This window comes from Cucumis melo, chromosome 6, assembly GCF_025177605.1.
Source record: "Cucumis melo cultivar AY chromosome 6, USDA_Cmelo_AY_1.0, whole genome shotgun sequence".
Lineage (NCBI taxonomy): Eukaryota > Viridiplantae > Streptophyta > Magnoliopsida > Cucurbitales > Cucurbitaceae > Cucumis > Cucumis melo.
Genome location: NC_066862.1, coordinates 10,248,854 through 10,270,824, shown reverse-complemented (window position 1 = coordinate 10,270,824; position 21,971 = coordinate 10,248,854). Strand labels below are relative to the sequence as shown.

Genomic DNA, 21,971 nt, shown 5'->3' with positions numbered 1-21,971 from the left:
TTTATTTGAAAATATCTTCTAGACACTTCACTTTTAGAAACAATAAAAAGAACAAACATAATTTTTTTTAAGTAGAAAAGATCTTGTCCTCGTCTATTTAACCTAAACTACTTGTAAAGATTACTCAAAACTATAATGGTTACATTTTACTGTACTAAATATTATTCTTTACACCGTTAGCTATAGACATCATTATTTTAAAATCCATAATTTGTTATAATATTTACTATTTTGCTATTTAGCATTGATCATTTTTTACTACAATATTTACTATATTTTTCTCAAAGTAAAATAATTTAGACCTAATATAGATATTGCTATAATTCAAATTAAAATAATTTATGCATCAAGCACAAATTATTATAATCTAGAATTATAACAACCAATTATTTGCCCCAAATATTCCCTTATTTTATTTTATTATGGCTTATTTGGTTCTTCCAAGGAGAATGATTAGGGTTAAAAGCCCAAACCACCACCTCGTCCTCAGTCAAAAATGAAATCAAAGTCGACCCTAAAAAATTAAAGCAACACTAGTAGAAAAAAAAGGCCTACGATGATAGTTAAATGCTGTCATAGAAAGATTTCGTGACAGTTTTTTGCAATCATGGAAAGTATTTTATGACAGTTCTACAAAACTGTCACGAAATGTGTTTTTTATGACAGAGAATAAATGTCATGAATCTATTATTTTATAACAGATTATAATTGTCGTTATTTAGATTTGATGACAGATAATAACTGTCATTACTTATATTTATGACAGATAGTAACCGTCATTGTTTATATTTTATGAAAGCGAATAAATGTCATTTTTAATCTTGTTTGACAGATATTAAATGTCATTATTTATCATTTATGACATTTATTAACTGTTATCATTTCACTTACCATGACTTTAATTAACTGTCAAAAAAACGTTTTCAATGACAGTTTCTTTTAGATTCAAATGTCATAATTGTATTTTCAGTCCCTGTTTTTCTTGCCTATTTTTTACTGAATCCCTGTTTTTCTTGCCGCCCTGTCATTACACAGACCAATACAATCACAAAGTACTATACAACACACCTATATGGAAAGAAACAATGAACACTTTAATATATATACTTTAACATACACTTTCTAATATTTGTACAATTGTTGGTAAAGTGTTTGTACAATGAAGCAATGAACATATATGTTTTGATACAAACAAACTATTTAAATAAGTACATTTGAACCAAAATTTTGCTACTAAACCTACAAAAAGGTCGATACATCAATGAATTGTCGCAAATATGACTTCATTGCTCCAAAGGATTTTTGCAAAACCTAGTAAAAAAAAATTTTAGAGTATGACTCTACGCATCAACAACACAACACATTCACTTCTCAACACAGCACATATATCACACACTTCAACAACACAGCACATACACAACACATCACATATACATTTGATGATGATTGTAGTAGGATTGCAATATAACAACTTTAAGTAGTAGGACCTTAAAGGTACAAATAAATTCATCAAATGAATTAAGGCCTTGTAGTTGTAATAAGCAATACCTTCACAATATTATCTGCATACTTCAACATCATAAATCCAGCAATGCCACTGGAAAAACAAATGTTGTCGCCATATTTTTCTAGATATAAGAAAATTAAGAAAATAGGCTTGGTGCTATTTTTATAGTGTATATTTCCACACTATCGCACAAACCCACAAGACTTAATTGACTAAATAACAAAGACTTCCATAAAGTCAACCTAAGATAAGATCTACTATTGATGCTAATAACTCTAAGTGTGCAATTGTTTAATACCTAAAGGCATGATTTAGGATCATGAGAACTGTAAAAAACGAGTAACCATGAAAGAACCCCCTGACAAAAGACAACAAAATATTCAGGTGGCAAACAAAATTTAAGATTTCTGATAAAACCAAACTTTTTAAGACTAGTTAATATTATCATCATATAGTTATCCTTAAAAAGCTTTTAGGTAACACTTTTTAAGAATAAGCCAATATTATCATCATATAGCATTCATAAAGAGCAAGTTTATCCAAAAATATTCTCATCATTCTAAAAAAATCATTGGACTCAAAACTATCCTCATCAATTTCATTCAAAAAATAATATCAATCAAAATCCCAATAATACAAGAATAGTGTCCCTTCATCATGAGGAACACTAGCAGCAACTGCATCATATTTGTTTATACTCTCGCAGTAGAGATATAATAATACAAAAGAACTAGGCCAATAGATATTTGTTTATACTCTAGCAGTAGAGTAATGTGAAAAAAAAAATCTTCATCTCAGATATTATGCCAAAATTAGTTCACTAGATTAAAGTCAGTTTCGATTGGTATTTCATAATTCTAGCTTGTCAATCTCATATAGAAGTAGAAGGCTACCTAAATGTGAAATATCCAAATTTGAGCCTAATGAGTAGTGGCCAAAAGTTTCCTTCTCACCTTATCTTTGGATGAAGACTCCAAGTTTGAAGCACACATCCTTATCAATACAGTACACCAACAAAAAACAATAACAAAGTCAGGGACAATCTGGTTATTTCTTACCCAACAGCATAAATACATACCTTATCAAATTCAATTCATATGGGCAATGAAGCTAAAGGGAAACAAACAAAAAAAATTGTAAGAAATAAATAGATATAAGAACATGGTGATCAATGAATAATCCTCACCTTAGTGCAGAGGACTATGAATAATCCTCACCATAGTGATCTTGATTATGCATTTGGCAAAAGACAAGTAAGAGTAACTGTAATTTAGCAACAAAATTAGCGCAAGCAGGGTGAGGAATGCACAAACATGGAGTAACTATAATTTAGCAACGAAATTGGAGAAGATCATGTTCATAGTAATTAGTACATTATATTGATTTTCATTGCAAGTAACAATTGGTGGTACATGTACATACCCATCACTACTCCTAAAAATATACGTTCTGCATCGTTACTCCATGTTACACTTCCCTGCCTGGGAGTAACAGCAAGACAAATAGGGTTTAATTATCCAGCTAATGGCAAAATAAAAAATGGCATATCAGTAACATATCTAGGAATAGATTCACACCACGCTACAAGAAATAACATATACAATAGCTAATGAAAAAGGTTATAATAGACTTTTTATAGCATTTTTCCATAGTCCTGACAACCCATGTAATTAAAAGTTTGAGCTTTTTATTGCGTTTTTTCGAAACTATAATGAGTGCTATCGTAGAGTATGAAGATATAACTTATATACATTGCTATAAAAACATTTGATAGCGTTTTTCATTAGATTATTTTGCAGTCGGACAAAACTCACCTCATAAACAACAAACACAAAAGAAAAAAGACAATTAGATTAACATAATAGAGCTACCCAGTACCCAACGTAAACTAAAACATTGGAACATTATGTTCTAAAAAGTGAAACGTTCAATAACAGCACGATGCTATGACCTTTCCTGCAAGAACCAAATCAAGTCAAATCCATGAATACAATAAACTTGTCAAAGCACATTTAGGTCTTGGACTTTATATATCAATATATGTATGAAACAAGCACTTAAATCGAAAGAAGCACAACTAGGTCTCATCAATTGTTCAAGACACATAATAAGTTAACCCAAAATTTTAAAATTACATCACACTTAGGCTAGAGGAGAGAAGTACCATACAAGAGAGAGGAGAGAAGTATCATACAAGAGATGTTGAATTTATAAAGAAAGTTGCCCTATAGAGAAATTGCAAATTTTCAATGAAGTAAAATATTATTTGTGTTCTCCAATGCTCTTTGCTAAGGATATGTCCATCGGGAGAAACTGGAAATTCTGATGCATTCTCATGTGTTCAGGAATGACAGAGATTGAGAAAATTGGCCAGATGGAGAGATTTCCAACGAATGATACTGTTGCTATCCACACTTCGTATTCTTGTCTTTAGATGGAGATTTTTGGCAAGAAATAAAGAAAATAAGAGAGTTTATATCTTCAAGCTTTCTTCTAAAAATTAGATTCCAATGGAAGGGATTCTTTGTGCCAATTATCTTGCACATCTCTTCTATGTGTTCAAGCCTACTTACCAACAGAGCCTCAATACTCATTAGATACTTGGATCCAGTTCCATAAAACGTTATTGTGGAATTATTCAGACGGTGATACATTTCAAGCCAAAAATTTTCTACCAATCATTTACTTCCACTCTTAAGGTCTGTACCAGAAAAATGCAAGATTTTAATTTGAAATTGGCTTTTGGGACTTCATATATCAATATACTAATTTATTATCAAGAAGTCTGATATTACTAAGCACACACAAGGTGCAGACAACAAACAAAGTAAAGGAACCAGCAATACCACAACATGTCCAATAGAGTTCTTCCCCAAAACCCTCAACACAATCGAAAGAAGCACACAGCATGACTCTACACAACGATCTTTTGTAAATAAACTCTTCTTCTCAATAGTATTCGTACCAATATTCAAACATCTTCAGTGAATAAAAATCCTACACTCATTGTGTTTCAGATAGCATTTATAGAAGAATGAATATTACATAAACGTCACTACAACATTTAAATGGACACAGATGCTTTGTTGAACATTAGAAACAACACATTAACCCATTAAAGTGAAGTATGGAAGACTAGGACAAATGAACAGAATTTTTTCGAGGAAACAAGAGCGTATACCTTCTAGGGGCCTGACGAAATTGGGGCAGAAGTACCTGGGCGCGCGAAACTTCAACCGTGGGTTGAAGAGAAATCGGGCTGGGCACGCGGAACTCCAACCGTGGGCGGAAGAGAAATCGGGGATGGGTGCACGAAACTCCGACAGTTGGCAGAAGAAAAATCGGGACGAAAGTCTGACCGCGTGGGCGAAAGAGAAGTGGAGGAGTCGTCGACCAAGAAGATGGAAGGAGACGAGCGGCACAAATGGGAGGTGATAATAAATTTTGAAATTTTTTATTTTAATAAATCCTAAACCATTTTATGACACCAAATAACTGTCACGAAAAATCTTTTTCGAAAACGTCTTTTCCCGCCAAAAAAGTACATTTTAATATATTATGACAATTGTTTCTTCTCTTCTCTCAATTTTTCTTACAATGAAGTGTCATAAAAAGTCACTTTTCTTGTAGTGCAAATATCGACCATGGTCAATTTAGCTCAAAGACAACTTAATATAAGTGAAACTCGGATAAAATTCCTCAGAATTCCTTATAAATAGATCTTTATGACCTCCAAAGATGTAACTCAAGTCTATTCTAATACTCGAGCTCACTACCTATTACACAAATACCCTTTTCTAACATAAGCATCAGACCCCGTGTGGCAATCATCACAATGTGTGCATATACTTTCATCTTACAGGTCATGTACGTTATTAGTTAAGTTACAAATTTTTTATTAATTCCGTATGAAGGTCAAAGTGCATTTTTCCTTCGCGAAAATTTAGCATCAATGTTTACTAAAATACCACAACTACTCTTCAACTTTGGCATCAATGTCGAATTATCCCTATTTATTTCAAAGTTGAGATATAAAACAAGATAATAATGGTTGATCACCTGGTGTAATTTAATATTATATTCAAGTCTCAATTTTCGTTTCAAGTCATCCTAACACTATTATATGTCCCAATTTTGATCCTACATTCAATTGAAATCTTACTACTAAAACATCCGTGAAATATCAAAGGATGAAATACAACTTTGAATATTTTCTCGGACAAAAGAACGAGTTTTTATTGTTACTCGTTTTCCATTGGTTTTGTAATTGACTTTTTGGTATGTTGAATAGTATTAGTGATCATGATTACACTACATTCAGGAACTGATTAAGAAAATTTGAGTACTATTAAATTAACTACAAAAAGTAACTTTTTGAGCGGTGATTAAATCAATTATGTGTCTCTTTTTTTAAAAAAAAAAATGAACTCAAATGCCATATGAATGCAAAAGAAAAAGAAGAAATTGATGATGATACTCTCTGCCTACACCATAAGGCTCTTTGAAAATGGAAAAGAGGCAAAGACAATGACATTTGTCACTTTTAAAAAAACAATATTTGGGGTTCCTTTTTCATGGCCCTCTCAAATCTTTCCAATCACATATTCATCCTCCCATGAAGAAAGACATCAATTTATGATCTCCCAGTTGTCTCCTCTCTCAAAAGCAAGTCAATTCCTAAATATAATTTTCATATCTAGACACATACATTCTAGGTACATAAAAGCAAAACTCAATAACTAATAGTATATTCTTTTAAAAGAGACCGAATCGAAATTAAACCTAAAATCTAGGGATCAAATCAGCTTCTCAATTGATATTATTTCAAAAGATCCATTCAAGTTTGTACACGACTCCAATCTCAAAAGTACAATTATAGTTTTTTGAGACTAGAAACTATATCGATATAAACTCAAAACCTGAAAGTGTAACGTTTTGAAACCAAAAGACCCAAAACCAAGAAACCAAAAATATTCATCTATTTTTATTAGCCAAAATGAACATAACAGAATTGGTGTTGGAGTGTGTTAGTAAACATGAGACTTGGAGCTCCAATTCCCTTACCCAAATTGCACTAAAAACATAGACTTTCATCATCATTGGAGTATATAGGATGTCTTGTCAATTTTTCAATTAATATTGACATAAAATTCTTTCAAACTGGAATAAAACTCAAATCTCTAATGTTGCATCATGAAATACTGTACTGAAATCAAAATTCAAAAATAAACTTAAAGCTAAAGGACTAAGGTGTAAATTTAAAAACTAATGAACCAAATGAAAACTAAACAAGAAAAATGTAAGGACTAAAAATGTATTTTTAGAAAAGATTATACATCTCCAAGCTAACAACAAAACTTATCAACAAAGTTTTAGCTTGTTCAGTTACACCGGCAAAATACCTAAAATAACGTAAACTCTTTTCGTGACTATAGTATATAAGACGTCTCTACCAACTTTTCAATTAGTATTAACACAATAGATACATCAAACCAAAAACTTGCCGGAAAAAAAAACCACAAACAATTTTTAAAATAGCTCACAAATATTAGACCCAGTTTGGTAGCCATTTAGTTTTGGTTTTGGTTTTTGAAAATTAGACCTATAGACACTAATTCCATCACCAAATTTCTTCCTTTGGTTCCCAAAATCCAAAAAGCAAAAACCAAAATAGTTACGAGGCCTCAAAGTTTGGTTCCTAAGTGCACATATTTGGAACCCAAAGAATTGATGTATGAAGAGGGAGAAAACAGGGTACAAAGTTGGGGTAGAGATGACTAAAAGAACAGTTGTTCATTCAACAAAGAGAAGCCCTTGAGAAGATGGCAATGCAATTGAGTGGGCAAACCAAATATATGTGATGTTTGTACCTTTAGATTCTGCAAAGATTTGTTATGTTTTTCTTTTCTTTTCTTTTTTCTTTTTTTTGGTTTATTTTTTTAATAATGAACTTCGGTGGAGATTCTTTTTCTTTGTAGTTGTGATAGTAAATGGCTAATCATTGCCATTGTGAATTAATGATGGGAAAATGGACTTGATAAGACTCCTAGAGAGAGAGAGACCTATTTAATATTATTCTCCAAGGAAATATTCTCTCAAAGAAACTTCGGCCATGATTCTTGCTCCATTAAGTATGGCCTAAAAAACTGTAAAGGGAGAACTGAATTTTAGAGGTTGTGGTGGAAAGGGTTTGTCATTATCAGTGATCATTAAACAATTACAAATGTGAATAAAGAAGAGGAAACTTGTATGCCTATGTTCTAAAACTCTGGATTAGCATCTACCATCTCCCTAGTTCCTATTTTCTCTTTTTGTTCAACTCAACCCTCGGGAAGAAATCTAGAAAAAGATATGCTTACTAAATCTCAAGGAAAAAGACCCTAGTGGATGATTAAAGTTGGTTAGGTCTACATTTCTAAAGGTGAACAAATCCAAAATCGATGGTGTATTGAAATTCCCTACATACTAAATACAATACAACTTTGTAATTGTCCATAACTGGAGTTTGCTGTTTTATGAGTGGAGCCACTTAAGTCTTAGGCATATAACCCATTGGATACAGAGACAAAGGTGAATTATAGTACTAGATATTGGGCTCACTTCTTAGGAACTTGTTTCACCTCATTTGCACCTTTCCTCCCCCCACAAAAGAAAAAAAAAGAATCTAATATACCTGTGGCACTTTGCACAAAAGAAATGCATGTAGATGCATAGACATGAATTCCCATCAATGAGATGAAAGCATTATTTCAATTAAGGCTCCAAAGAACTGAAGCAGTTGAAGCAGAGCCATGGCCCTTGTGCCTGTTTTTGAAAAAGGAATGTGGGAAACTGAAGGTCAAAAGTTAAAAAGCATATACAAGGTTCTCCTCCGTCCAACTTTAGCTTTTTGGTAGTGGAGGTAATTTCCAAGTCTATTTCCAAGCAACTATTACTCAACAGTTCTGCAGATCAAGCTCAAATAAATACACTCCTATAGCCTAGCTGATTCTGATGTTTTCATGTCACATCCCCTTTTTTGGAGAGTTTTCTTTTCTTTTTCTTTTTTATTTTTTTCCCCCTATGACATCAAGACAGTTCATAACAGAACTTCAGAATCAACATGGGAAAAAGCAAAACAAGGTTGTGTTTCCGAACATGTAAAAGTAAAAAAATCAGCAAAAATCTTCCATAATACAAAATGAAAAAGAAAAAAAAAGACTACTGTTTTTGTCTCTCAATCAATATACCCCCACAAATACCGAAAAATGGATGGAGTCAACTGTGTCTAAAAGATGATCACAGTTTGGTAGGGAACTGAAGAACTCAACAAATATTAACGTACTAACTCAAATGCAAATATCACATTTTATCAATTTATCTATCACTACATCAACTTCTGCAAAGTCAAAAAGTGATCATGAATCAAAGAAATGTAGAAGTGCAAGGAACCATGGTAGCAATTTCTATTAACAATCATGGACAAATAAAAATTCGGAGAAGTTAACTACATTGATGAATGGACACTTGCATTATATTATAATGAACGAACTTGACATAATTTATGATGAAGGAAAAGCAGCAAGAACTTACACAATGGAAACTGATCAAGGGAAATTGATCAGTATTGTGCCACTTCCTACCACTTTATCACACAGCAAGCTGGCAAAACGATTCTTCAGCCAGAGCCATAAACAATGGATCCAAAAAAGACATCCAGATCTCTGATAATTAAGTACCAGATTTTTAATTCTAACCCCCCCCCCCCCCCCCCCCCCCCCCCACCCCCACCCCCACCCCAAAAAACCAATTCTTCAGTGGGATCGAAACAGTCAAAAAGCTGCTCATGACGCCTCTATCCATTGTATACCAATATCTTTACTACCGTACAGAAGAAAAGCTTGGTACTACCAAATGCTCTTCTGATATCTGATATTGCAAGGACTCTCCTCAAAACCAAACGAACATATGTAAATGCTGGCAACTGACCAAACAGGAATCAAACAATTTTGAAGACAGCAACCCCAGGTGAGGGAAACGCTTCATAGACTCTAAATATGGAAGGCATGATGAGCAGCAAATATGGTTTTTTAGGGACTACGAATGGTCATCCATTTTCAATTGCAAATTCAATTACCATTCAAGTTTCAACGCCTGGCATGGCAAACTTAGCTGAAAAACTTTCAACACGGTTCCCAAGCTCAACAACTTCTTTATTACTTTGAACGCCCGTAAGAAAAGCATTTGGCATTTTCCCATACTCTCGCTGAATACAAATTGCAATTTGAGCGGCTGTATGAAGAAATTCAACAATTAACTCAAAATCAGATTCCAGACAGCCTCTTGATGTCATGGCTGGGGTGCCTGCAGGGATAACAGACAGCATATTCATACTTTTAATCAAAGCATACCAAGAGGTACAGTCTTAGGATACCCCAGAACGTGAAATATAAGAGGGTAACTCACCGATCCTCACTCCTCCAGTAGTAATAACTCCGTTATCACCAAATATTATAATTTTGTTTAGAGTAATGTGGCACATCTCACAAAGTTGCTCCAAGTTTTTACCTACAAGTACCAAGGCTTCAGAAAAAATATGCAATATATAATAAAGGGGGATAATAGAATAAGCAACCACATGTACCATCCAAACTAGAACTTAGAAGAAAGAGACGTATATAAATATGGATATAGAAAACAAGTTTTAACAGATTAAGCACTTCCCCAGGAAAAGGGATGTTTTTACAGTTCACAACATTACACATATGATGGTAAGATTTTTGTTTTCCACAGCGAAACAATGTCATGAATCCAGTTGAAAAGTCATACGAGTTCATTTCTAGAAAAAAACTATTTCATAATGTCAAATTTATACTCATATCTCAGTGTCAGGCTTGATACAGGAGGATGTGGAGGAGACCAACCTTGAAAGACAAAACTCGATGCAAACAGAACTATATTATGAAGTTATCTACTACAAGCCAGATCTTTCATGATAGGACCTGCAACTATTATCTATATAAGATGTAGTTCTAGAGATGAACCATGAACTAACACCAAAATGAATATCGAAACCATTGTTTTTCATTAGGAAGATCCACCATTCTTAACAAGAGGCTTCTGAAGCCATTTGGAGAAAGGAAGTCCTAAGGAGACAATATTTCCATGAAACCTAGTTACAAGGGGCAGCAACATGTCTGATATTACACAGAGAGAAATCCTTTGTCTCGTCTCTTCTACCTGTTACAGCTCATGGCAGAGATGGTTCAAAATCCAGAAAGTAGTCTATTCTAACAATGATCCTTCTAGAAAAATCAAACTGTGCTAGATAAGTTCATTTTTGCTTAACGATAGCCCTTCCCTTTTCTGCAAAGACTAGATTTTTGCTTAAGTGCCATCCCTTCCTACCATGTGAATTTTCTATATTATTGAATAGTAAAAAGATAATAATGTCATAAACCCTAATTTCCTTTCAACACCCTGCCTTAAACTCAAGGTGGTAGAGTAACAAAACTTCCGAATCAAACCAGCTGATAAATCATAAATCCACAAAGAAGGAAGAAACAAACACATAAAGAACTTCTAGGTTAGAAACAGAAACCCACGTAGAACAGAACCTAGGCCAGAAACATAGATCTCCATAACTATGACAAAACCTACGAAAAATGAAACAAGAACATCTGCGCTGGAACAAAGATCCTCGTAGAGAGATCTATAACAAACCCCATGAACAGCAGATTTGAAAACAGAACAGAGACCAAATAGTGCAAAAAACCAACAGATCTAGAAGGCTGGAGTTCAAAGGGACCTGTCCTGCATGGATCTTGGAGACGCCGTGTGACTAGGCTGATGGGATGAGTACGGTGGAGGTGGAAACAAACCCACAAACAGGTCAAAGGTCAGTGGGACGTTGTCTTAGACAATGAGTCTCCAGATCAAGACGAATCTGCCTCCATCGATTGCTAAAAGTGATTTCAAATGAGGTTTTCAATTGGAAACTAGATAAGAAAGGGTCAAATGATTGAAAAGTTGCTTAGATTTGCACCAATACAACACGGTAGAAAGAGTAAAATCCAGAAAACGATCAAAACTAGAAATTAGATCTCTGAAAAGACGCTTATTACACTTGCCCCACAAAGTCCAGAAGAAAGTTCGAATAATAGCTAACCAGAGTCTTCTTAGTGCCATGAAAAGGATGACCGACCAACAAAGAAGCAAGATTGTCAAACATTGTGGGAAAAACAGTCGACCAACCAAAAGCTTGTAACATGATATGCCAAAAACACAAAAGCAAAGGGACAATGCACGAAGAAATGAGCAGCAGACTCTGTGTGATTTTGGCATATGTGTCACTGAAAAGGAGAGATGGAAATATAGGACAGTCAGTCGTTGGAGCCAATCAGCAATACTAATTGCACCAAGGCTGAGCTCCCACAAGAAAATGTTTATTTTCTTAGAAAAATGATCCATTCAAATAGCAGAATAAACATCCTTTACTTGAGAATTAGCAGTACCCACCAAATCCAAGTGTCAGGCAAAAGATTGACACGGATAGGAGATAATAATTGAGACAAGACAGCCTACTCAAGAGTTTCAAAATCATGGAGATTTCGATGAAGCTGCAAATCCCAAGCCTCAAATTCATGAATCCAGAGATCAGGAACCTTAATATCCAAGGAACGAGTAAGCTGAAACAAACGACGAAAAACTATATCAAGAGTACCACAGTTAATTTAGTTTCTCTTTTATTATTAACAATTTGAAATATCTTTTGTATCCATATAACATAGGATCCTTTTGTATACCCTGAATATTTCCATGCTATCAATGAAATTATTTATTATCCAAAAAAAATAAATAAACAAGTGCTTGATATTTATCAACATAATTTCATATGTGTCGGTGACCAACAAGCCAAATATTATATTTGGTAAATGCTCATATGCCCTTTAACAATTTGTGGAAGGTTCTTAGTTAAATACTTTGGGGAAAATCCTTTGGTCCAATGGGATTTTTGACCTCCTTTAATGGTTGTGGTTTGAAAGGAACTCCAAAAACTTTCATGATCAAGAAATTAATAGTGATTTTTTTCAAAGTTTGGTTACTCTTTAACTTCTACGTGGTCCTCTTCTTCTTAATTCTCTTGTAATCACAGCCTAGCCCAAATCTATTCTGGTTGAGCTTCTTTTTTCTAATTTGTTGTATGGAAATACCTCATCTCCCCTTCCTTTTGTACTCTTCGTAACAGTGAAAGTTGAGTTTCTTATTTAAAAAAAAAACAAAAACAAAAGCAGATAAGTGCAACAACGATGACAAGAAACAAACTAAAACAAGCTAAATAAAGAACAAAGTTGCAGAAAACCTCAAAAAAAAGAAACTTAAACTGATTGAGCAACATGGAAGCTTCCCAATTGTTGCAAATAGCTTGTGATGTGTATCCTGAACAAGATATTGACAAAGAAAAAGATCTATAAGAAACCTTAATCTGCCTGATTTTAGAGTGATCCCACCAAAAAGAAGCCTTATCTTCGGTGTTGAGTAGCATTCCTATTTATTACTTCTCTCATTTTTAGCCCCTAGTTTTTGCAAAAGTATTGTTTAAAATAAGAAACCATTTCATTGATAAATGAAATATCCAAAGAATACAAAAAATAAGCCTTGTAAAGAGATACATGAAGAACCAAAGGGAACCCCTGGCAATATAGAAAGATATCAAAGCCAAGGGGAAAGGGGGTGAAAAGAGAAAGATGTATGATGACTTGACAATGTAAGATGCCCTCAATATAAGGGTAAAACCAAACAAAACAACAATCCAAGGAACATCAAACCAAGGCACCTAAAAACAAACAAAAGTCAAATCAAAAGCACCCACTATCAAACCAACCGACCAAAAATGATGTGGTAGGAATAGGATATTATGGTCAAATCCTTAATTCATTAGGATTAGGATTGGGATTAGTTTCTTTGATTTATTAGGATTAGAATCAGTTTCTTTTATTAATTAGGATTAGGATTAGGATTAGTTTCTTTGGTTTATTAGGATTAGGATTAGTTTCTTTGGTTTATTAGGATTAGGATTAGTTTCTTTGGTTTATTAGGATTAGGATTAGTTTCTTTGGTTTATTAGGATTAGGATTAGTTTCTTTGGTTTATTAGGATTAGGATTAGTTTACTTTTGATATAAATAGAGTAGTTGTGTTCTTGTATTCACAGCTTCAAAAGCATTAATAAAATTCTCTCATTTGAGTTATACCAAATTGGTTGGTAACAAAGCACCAAGAAACTTGGACCTAATGGCTGGAAGAAGGCCTACTGGCAATGACCTCATGACAACCTTCAAAGTGGCAGAGCAAACAACCGTCCTATCATCGAAGACAATGATCCAACGCTTGTGGTCAATAAAAACCACTATCAATGGTATCTTTTGTTCACTTTAACGCATGTCCTTGGCACTTGATCAAATAGAAAACAATATGAGTTCACCGCAACCACGAATTGGAAAAAATCAACCAAGAATCACAAATTACCCCCAACAAAGACAGTATTTGAACGTACAACAAATTCCTCCACAACATATCCAAAATTTGCCACTTGTTATCCAAGAACGACCAAGAAGGCAAGTTTACCAAAGAAGATACTATGAAAACAGCATGTTGAAGAAAATGAGCTGAGTAAAGAAGATGAAGAAATAAACTCGAAGAAGCAGGGATATTAGAGTATAAACCACAACGAAGAACAAATTGCTTGTGGGAATAGAAACGATGAAAACATTTTCAATTTAGAGATTGTGCAACCTAATTTGGAGAAAATAATGTCAACATTTGAAGAAAATGAGCCAAGTAAAGAAGATAAGAAAGAAACAAACTGAAAGAACGGGAATATTACAATATAAACCACAAAGAAGAAGAAATTGCTTGTGGGAATAAAAACGACGAAAACATTTTCAATTTAGAGATTGTGCAACCTGATTTGAAAGAGAAAATGACGTCGAAAATTGAGGAAAAATCAGGGAACAACCCACCCAAAATTTCAAACACGGAAGAAAACATGATCGGAACTCTAAGCGTTGAAGTGAAAATCATTGACAACAAAAAACAGTGAGCAACCAAATTACCTACTTTGGACGAAGAAGATGAAGTCAGCAGCAATGAAGAGGAAACCAAACCAATCAAAATTGATGTTTTTGCACACAGAAATGAAAAAACAATTCTCTATGAAGATGAAGATGAATTTTGGGCTACACTAATCCCAGATGGATCGCAATTTTCGCGAGAACCAATAAAGAAAAAAGAAGTAGCAATACGAAGATGGATATTATTCATGTTGGATGTTCCAAGATGCCTCCATTTAATGGGCTTACTTTTTTACTTTTACCTTCATTTTCATTTTAAAACTCGAGACAAGTTCTTTTTGGAGGGATAGAAATGATGTAGTAGGAATAGGGTATTACGGTCAAATCCTAAATTTAGGTTTAGAATTAGGATAGTTTATTTGGTTTAATAGGATTAGAATTAGTTTTTTTATTAATTAGGATTAGGATTAGGATTAGTTTACTTTTGTTAAGTTTCTCTTATTAATTAGGATTAGGATTAGTTTACTTTTGTTAAGTTTCTCTTATTAACTAGAATTAGGATTAGTTTACCTTTACTATAAAAAGAGTATTTGTCTTCTTTTATTCACAACTTAAAAAATGTTTATAAAATTCTCTCATTTGAGTTACACCAAAAAACAAAAGAAACTGACATGGGAAAAATAACCACAATGATTGGGAGAGCAAAGAACTTTATGAGATCAAGCTGATAGTGAACCCTCTCTAAGCAAAGTCATGAGGTGGAATTCGGACAAATCGGACAAATCGGACCATTTTACCACCAAATCTCTCACTCAACAACTTGTTTCCAATGACAATGATGAAAATGCTAGCCTTTATGATAACACTCGAGAGGCTCCTATACCCAAGAAATTCCATTTTTTGTGGGAGGTGAGTCATAGCAGCATCAACACTGTCAATACCCTCATGAAAAAGGTTCCTTCAATTGTTTCAGCTCCAAGTTGGTGCGTCCTTTGCCGTGCAAATGCTGAAACAATTATTCATTTTTTGGTTCATTGTGATTTTACTCATTTTGGAGGAGCCAGGTGGAGGATGTTAAAGCCCTTCGACTACCATGTGGCCTTCCCTAATGACCCTCTAACTTCATAGAATATGATTCTTCTTGGTAGTCCATTCAGGAAGGAAAAGGCGATCTTATGGGACTTCATCACCAAAGGCTTCTTATAGCTTATACGAAACGAGTGAAATCACCAAGGACAGTGAAACTGAATTTACACAATTCTTTGACCATCTATTGTACACCTATCTGTCTTGGTGTAAGTCTACCCAAATTTTTTGTGATTACAATCTTACATCCCTTATTACACAAATGAATAGCATTATGTAATCTCTTTCTCTTTGGCATGTTTGCCCTTTTGTAATTTCTCATTATCAAGGAAATTATGATAGAATGTTTTTCAACAAAAAAAAAAATACATCGTTTTCTTCTCATAGGAGATTGAACGCTTCAAGTTTCTGATTGCTCAAATGTATTTACTTTGATTCACCGTCTTCTTGTCAACTTGTAAAACTACTGAGAAGCTCATGCGTGATTTTTGTAGGAAGGGGTCAATGAAGGAAAAGACTCAAATTTGGTCAAAGATGAGTGAAGGTAATGGGGCCTTGAAATTTGTAATTTAAGGATTCACAACAAAACCTTTTTGGCTAAATGATGGTGGTGTTTCCCTCTTCATGTCCAATTCCTCATGGCATATGGTTATTGTTAGCGAGCATGGCCCTCGAGTGGGGTTAGAGGCACTTACAGAAACCATTTCTTCTATGGGTGTTCAAAAAAACGGGTAACCCGACCAACCCGAATTACCCAACCAAAACCATAAGGGTTGGGTTGGGTTAAAAAATTGGAGAAAAAAGAGTTGAGCCGGGTAGTCAGGTTGTGCAAGTAAGGGGTTAGGTTGACCCGGCCCAACCCGATTATGTATAATATATATATAAACCTAAAACCTAAAACTAAAAGTAAACCTCCTTTTGAATGGACATTGTAGACTTGGAATTTGAATGTATAACGTATATATGCACCTTGCACCTTGAATGACAATTTGTTCACCTTGTATGTTGAAAAACAATATGAAAATTTGTCTAAATTATGAAGATGAAAAAAAAAACCAACTAGCCAACCCAGGTTGGGTTGACCCTTGCATATTGAATTGGATTGGTTTATAATTTTCCTCCAACCCGGCTTATGTACACCCCTAATTTCTTCTTTGCTTCCTTCGTTCTCCCACCTTGTTCCTTATGAGGTGGGGGAGGGTAAGGAAATGTATTTTATAGAAGATTAGTGGAATAGACCCTCTATTCTTTGTTTCCTCGTCTTTATCAATTGTCTTCCCTCAGGAAATGTTTTACATTTAACTTTCTTGTTTGGTCGAGGAGCTCTATTACTTTCTCGTTTGGCTTTAATCAGTCACTGACTAATAGGGAATGACAAATGTTATCACTCTACTTTCTTTGATTGGAGAGTTTGGTATTGGGCTTGGGAGAAGGGATGTGTTTAGAGTCTCAACCCACTATAGGGTTTTTTTGTAAGTCATTCTTTCAATATTTGTTAAATCCCTCTCGTGCTAGTAAGTCTATCTTTGATGCCTTGTGGAGAAGTAAGATTCCAATGAAAGTTAATTCTATTCTTGGTTAGATTTACTTGGTCATGTGAACTTGATCCCTTCTATTGTATTCTTTGTTGGAATGCAGAGAAAGACTTAGATAATCTCCTTTGGAGTTGTGAGTTGGTGAGGTCGAATTGGAGCTGTCTTTTCTAGAAGTTTGGTTTCTTGTTAGCTCCTTATAGGAGTACCAGTGGCTCGATCGATGAGTTCCTCCTCTATCTACCATCAAGGGAGAAGGGTTCTCTTCAAAAAGCTAGGTGTGCGATTCGTTGTGAGGTTTATGGGGAGAGAGAAAGCATAGTGTTTAAAGGGGTAGAGAGGGGCCTTAGTGAAGTGTGGGTCCCTAATAAAGTTTTATACCTCCTTTTGGGCTTCGATTTCATGATCTTTTATAACTACTCTTGTAGAAGTGGAAAAACAAGATGCATTTTAGGAAGGGGAGAAAGGATGTTCGTGTTTGGATCGTAATCCTAGTAGGGGTTATATATGTAAATCCTTGTTTAATCTGTTGTTAGACCTCTCTCCCCTAAGGAGTCGATGATTTATATGGTTTGGAGGACTAAAGTTCCGAAGGAAGTTACGTTCTTTATGTGGCAATTCTTTCTTGGTCAGGTTAATACCGTGGATAGGTTTGTTAGGAGGAGGATGTTAATTGGTGGGCCTTTTTGTTGCATGCTTTGTCAAAAGGTGGAGGAAGATCTTGATCACCTGTTTTGGGATTGCCTTTATTCACAGGTTGTGTGAAGTTCTTTCCTTTAGGAGTTTGGAGTTAGTTTTGCTGGCTCTTAGAGAGTTAGATTGACAATCGAGGAATTCCTCCTCCATCCGCCCTTTCATGGCTTGTCAAGGTGTGTGCTATCATTTAGGACATTTGGGATGAGAGGAAAGATTGGGTCTTTCAGGGTAGGGAGAGGGAGCATAGCAAGATATGGTCTTTGGTTAGATTTAATGTGTCACTATGGCAAAGCACTTCTGTAATTATTCCATTGATAACATTTTACTTCGTTGGTCCCCTTTCTTTTAGTTGGTGTGTTTTGTTAGGCAGACTTTTTTGTATGTTCTTGTATTCTTTCATTCTCTCTCGATGAAAGTTGTTGATTTCATAAAAAAAAAAAAAAGAAACGAGATGCATTAATGGGAAAAAAAGTAGCAGAGATTGTCAGAATAGCATTTTTTCTGCCTAAGCAAGTACTTCTTAAGCGTAGGTAGCAAGTGTAGTATCCTGTTTTGTATGGTTATACAGTGGATAAAAAAGATATATTTATTCCAAATTATGCAACTCTTTTTATATAACAATATACAATTTCCTCTAATCAGTAATCACAACCCACAATGCATAACTTAATCTACCCTTACTTTGCATGAGCAATGTCTTAGTGTGTCTTGTTCCCCAAGACAAACAAAAAGCTATATGTGCACCTAAACTGTATCATGTGCACATCAATTAGCAAAATTCAAATCAAAATTATCACCTGACAATCCCAATGACCTTAGATCCCAGAGTACCATGTGATTATCAGTGCCCCCAGTTACAAGCTTGTAGTTCCTTCGAAGTAAAGCAGAAGCCAAGGCTTGAGCATTCTTTTTCACCTGCTGCATATAGGCCTTGTACTCTGGAGTAGCCACTTGTCTTAGGGCCACAGCAAGAGCTGCAATATGGTTATTGTGCGGTCCACCTTGTAAGGATGGAAAAACAGCAAAGTTTATCCTCTCCTCAAAGTCATATTCCTTGACGTCATTTCCCTGATACAGAACAATTGCTCTCCCCCTTGGCTTATAACCCTTCTTATAAAAAATTATACCTCCCCTTGGACCTCGAAGGCTCTTATGAGTAGTTGAAGTCACAACATCACAGTACTCGAAAGGACTCGCACATTCCTGTAACAAAAGTTCAAATCACAATCAAAATATAAACAGAATGGAGACAATTCTTCATTCAAAATTACAAGACTACATGTATGAAGTACTGATGACCTCGACCAAACAATGTAAGTGAAGAAACAATTACAGATGTAAATGAATAATACTGAGAACTGCATAAGCACACAGTTGAACAGAACTGTATATTAGAACCAAGTAGAAAAGGAAGAAAAAAAATAACATCCTACTCCTGAGAAAAAATAATAGATCTTGGTGTTTTTCTGATAAATACATATCCACCATGAAAGAATAAATACCAAATCGTTTTGGTCCAAAAGAAATATTCATGGGGTTGACATCTTGGCCCAACGCACTTCTAAAATTAGGGTTAAGACCTAAAATCAGTCTCTACCATAATCTCTTGATAAGTTACATTTTCCTATCTCTAAGTCTTATAGCCATTCATAACCTATATGCTAAAAACTACAATAAATTTCCACACAACCACCTCTGAAACCTTTTCTGAGTGTCATGAAGAACAATTCAAATATTATGAATATATTAACAACCAGCTAAATTGCAACCCTGAGAATGAGAATGTGATAGTAATTAGAACATATGATAAGAAAACCAAGAACTTTGTGGACCCGAACCAAAAAACTTGACCCGAACCAAAAAACTTTATACACAGACATTCAAGGGCTAGTCCATCGCTAAAGATGACGAAAAATTCACACCTTAGCAGCAACAAGGCCACTAATTTGAGCCATATCACACATCAGAACTGCTCCACACTTATCTGCAATCTGCCTAAACCTTGCATAATCCAATTCACGAGGATACGCACTCCCTCCACAAATAAGTAGTTTAGGGCGAAAGTCAAGCGCCCTCTCCTCAAGCTTATCATAATCTATATAACCAGTTTGCGGATTCACCTTATATGGAAAACTCTCAAAAAAAATTGAGGCCCCAGCAACCTTTTTCCCATTTCGGGTACAATAACCATGACTAGGATTGCCACCAGAAGGAGAATCCAATGCCATGATTCGATCCCCTGGCAGTAACAAACCAGTATAGACGGCAAAATTTGCAGACGTGCATGAATAAGGTTGAACGTTAACTCCCCACGAATGAGGATTAAGATCAAACGCTGCCAAAGCGCGCTCACGACAAAGGATTTCAATCTCATCTATATATTGATTTCCACCGTAATACCTCGCGCCAGGCATACCTTCTGAGTACTTATTAGTCAAGTGGCTTCCAAGTGCTTCCATTACAGCTCGACACACATAATTTTCCGAAGCAATCAATTCAATGCCATTGATTTGCCTCTGTTTCTCTTTCTCCATAATCCCATACAACTTGGGGTCCGCAGCTCGAAGGGTCTGATTACCCCACGAGCGTACAGAACTCCTTCGTGTCTCCATATCAAATTCACACGAAACTCTCTTCGTAGAACCCAATAAAGACGAAGAGTCACCATCTCTTCGCCGCTTCAAGCACATAGAATGACCCAGAATACGAAACTCCTCTACATCTCTATCGTCGCATTCATCACCATCTCTCTTCGCATCCCCATTCTCATCTCTATGATTCTCCGTCTGCGGTTCCATCAACTGAAGAGGAACTGGGGGTGACGAATACGAGGGTCCCCGTCTAGAAGAATCAAGATGAAGAAGTATAGAATCATCAGCAATCTGAGTACGGTGGGGCGGTGAAACACGTCCACGAGAAATATTGGACTGAGAATTAGATAAATCCATTTACAAAACAAAAAACAACCCTAGCAAATGAATTCCAAACCCCAAAAAGACACACCACCCATAACACAGACACAATCAAAAACAAAACAAAATTGAACTGAATCAAACCCCCGCACAACAGAATTTCCGAATCAGGAACAACAAGAGCAATAAGAACAACAACAAGAGCGGCAGGGACAATTGAAGTGAGTAGAAATGGGAAGGTTGAATGTTGGTAGCATTGAAGTTAACGAAACTTCCATAGAAGATCAGAGAAACAACAAAAAATTAGTGAAAGTAAAAAAAAATTTGGTGTAGAAATGGAGGCCCGGAGAGGGAGAAGGCGAGCGTAGAATGGACGAGGACAAGTTGATTCTAATTTCGGCTGTGGAGAAACGAACGAATCTGGACATACTCTTACATTTTTTTCTTTTTAAGTTTTTATTTACATATTTATTATTATTTATACAAAGGGTCTATTACTAAAAAAGAGATAAGGACTCTAAATAGTTCGATATAGTTTAAACTTAATTATTTTTTTTTTTTTTATCCATAACTTTTGTACTTGTTTAAATTGATTTTTCTATCTTTTTAAGTATTATATTTTAATGTTATAAAAAATATATATAAACATATATTTCATTTTAATAGTTAATCATTACCCTTCTAATTTTTAAGTTCACACATTGGAGTGAGACATGGGATCCCATGCTTGTATACATCACTAATTGCTTAACACATATATGCATCACTAATTGCTTAAACCAGCATTGGAGTAAATTAATAATTGTTACTAAGTTCGTAGTTTTAGTTTCTTATTAAGAAAACTATATTCGTATTGGCATCGAGCATTAAACTTTTAACTTAATCTCTAATACTAAAAAAAATAAATAAAACATAACGTAATTGGAATGAAGAGTGTATTATTGATGACGACAATAAAATCTAGGGATCAAATTCCCTAACTTTGATTGAATTAAAAAAAAAGCTTTAAAAAATGAATATCAATAATTACTTAACCACAATCACATTGGCACAAGAGTAAGTCGAAGATGTATATATTAAATTAACAAATGTGATATAATTGAGTGGTTGAAGTAAAAGATTTGATCAAAAAATGTAACTCTAAAATAGTGTATCAAACACCACTATAGTATTCAAAGTTTTAGACT

At 34.7% G+C, this 21,971-nt stretch overlaps 1 protein-coding gene and 1 long non-coding RNA gene across 9 annotated transcripts; both read right to left on the bottom strand.

Moving 5' to 3' along the window:
* Positions 1–1,073: 1,073 nt before the first annotated feature.
* LOC107991454 (uncharacterized) lies at positions 1,074–4,938 on the bottom strand. 4 transcript variants are annotated; one of them, XR_007822088.1, is made up of 3 exons: positions 2,930–4,938; positions 2,401–2,770; positions 1,074–1,311 (listed from the first exon to the last, which is right to left on the bottom strand). It is a non-coding gene; the product is annotated as an uncharacterized LOC107991454 (long non-coding RNA). The 4 variants fall into 4 exon arrangements; XR_007822087.1 differs by having other exon boundaries at positions 2,461–2,770; XR_007822086.1 differs by having other exon boundaries at positions 2,461–4,938.
* A 3,990-nt stretch (positions 4,939–8,928) lies between these two features.
* Positions 8,929–21,237, bottom strand: LOC103496109 (serine hydroxymethyltransferase 7-like). Of its 5 annotated transcripts, XR_007822085.1 has the most exons (5): positions 19,795–21,237; positions 18,670–19,075; positions 12,849–12,925; positions 9,953–10,054; positions 9,701–9,850 (listed from the first exon to the last, which is right to left on the bottom strand). XR_007822085.1 is itself a non-coding variant. In XM_008457843.3 (4 exons), the coding sequence occupies exons 1-4, from the start codon at positions 20,818–20,820 to the stop codon at positions 9,627–9,629; spliced, it is 1,758 nt and encodes a 585-aa protein (XP_008456065.1). In that variant the 5' UTR covers positions 20,821–21,236; the 3' UTR covers positions 8,929–9,626. The 5 variants fall into 5 exon arrangements, 1 of the variants encoding a protein (XP_008456065.1); XM_008457843.3 differs by lacking the exon at positions 12,849–12,925 and having other exon boundaries at positions 8,929–9,850; positions 19,795–21,236; XR_539072.3 differs by lacking the exons at positions 9,701–9,850; positions 12,849–12,925 and adding an exon at positions 12,005–12,174 and having other exon boundaries at positions 9,950–10,054; positions 19,795–21,236.
* Positions 21,238–21,971: the final 734 nt, after the last annotated feature.

Excerpts from the sequence above, each read along its gene's own strand:
- LOC103496109 (XM_008457843.3), bottom strand. The coding sequence starts at position 20,820 with ATGGATTTATCTAATTCTCAGTCCAATATTTCTCGTGGACGTGTTTCA. Across the intron at positions 10,055-18,669 it reads AAGGTCATTGGGATTGTCAG|GTAAAAACTTGGAGCAACTT; the intron begins GTGATAATTTTG and ends TGGTACTTGTAG. Across the intron at positions 9,851-9,952 it reads TACTGGAGGAGTGAGGATCG|GCACCCCAGCCATGACATCA; the intron begins GTGAGTTACCCT and ends TTATCCCTGCAG.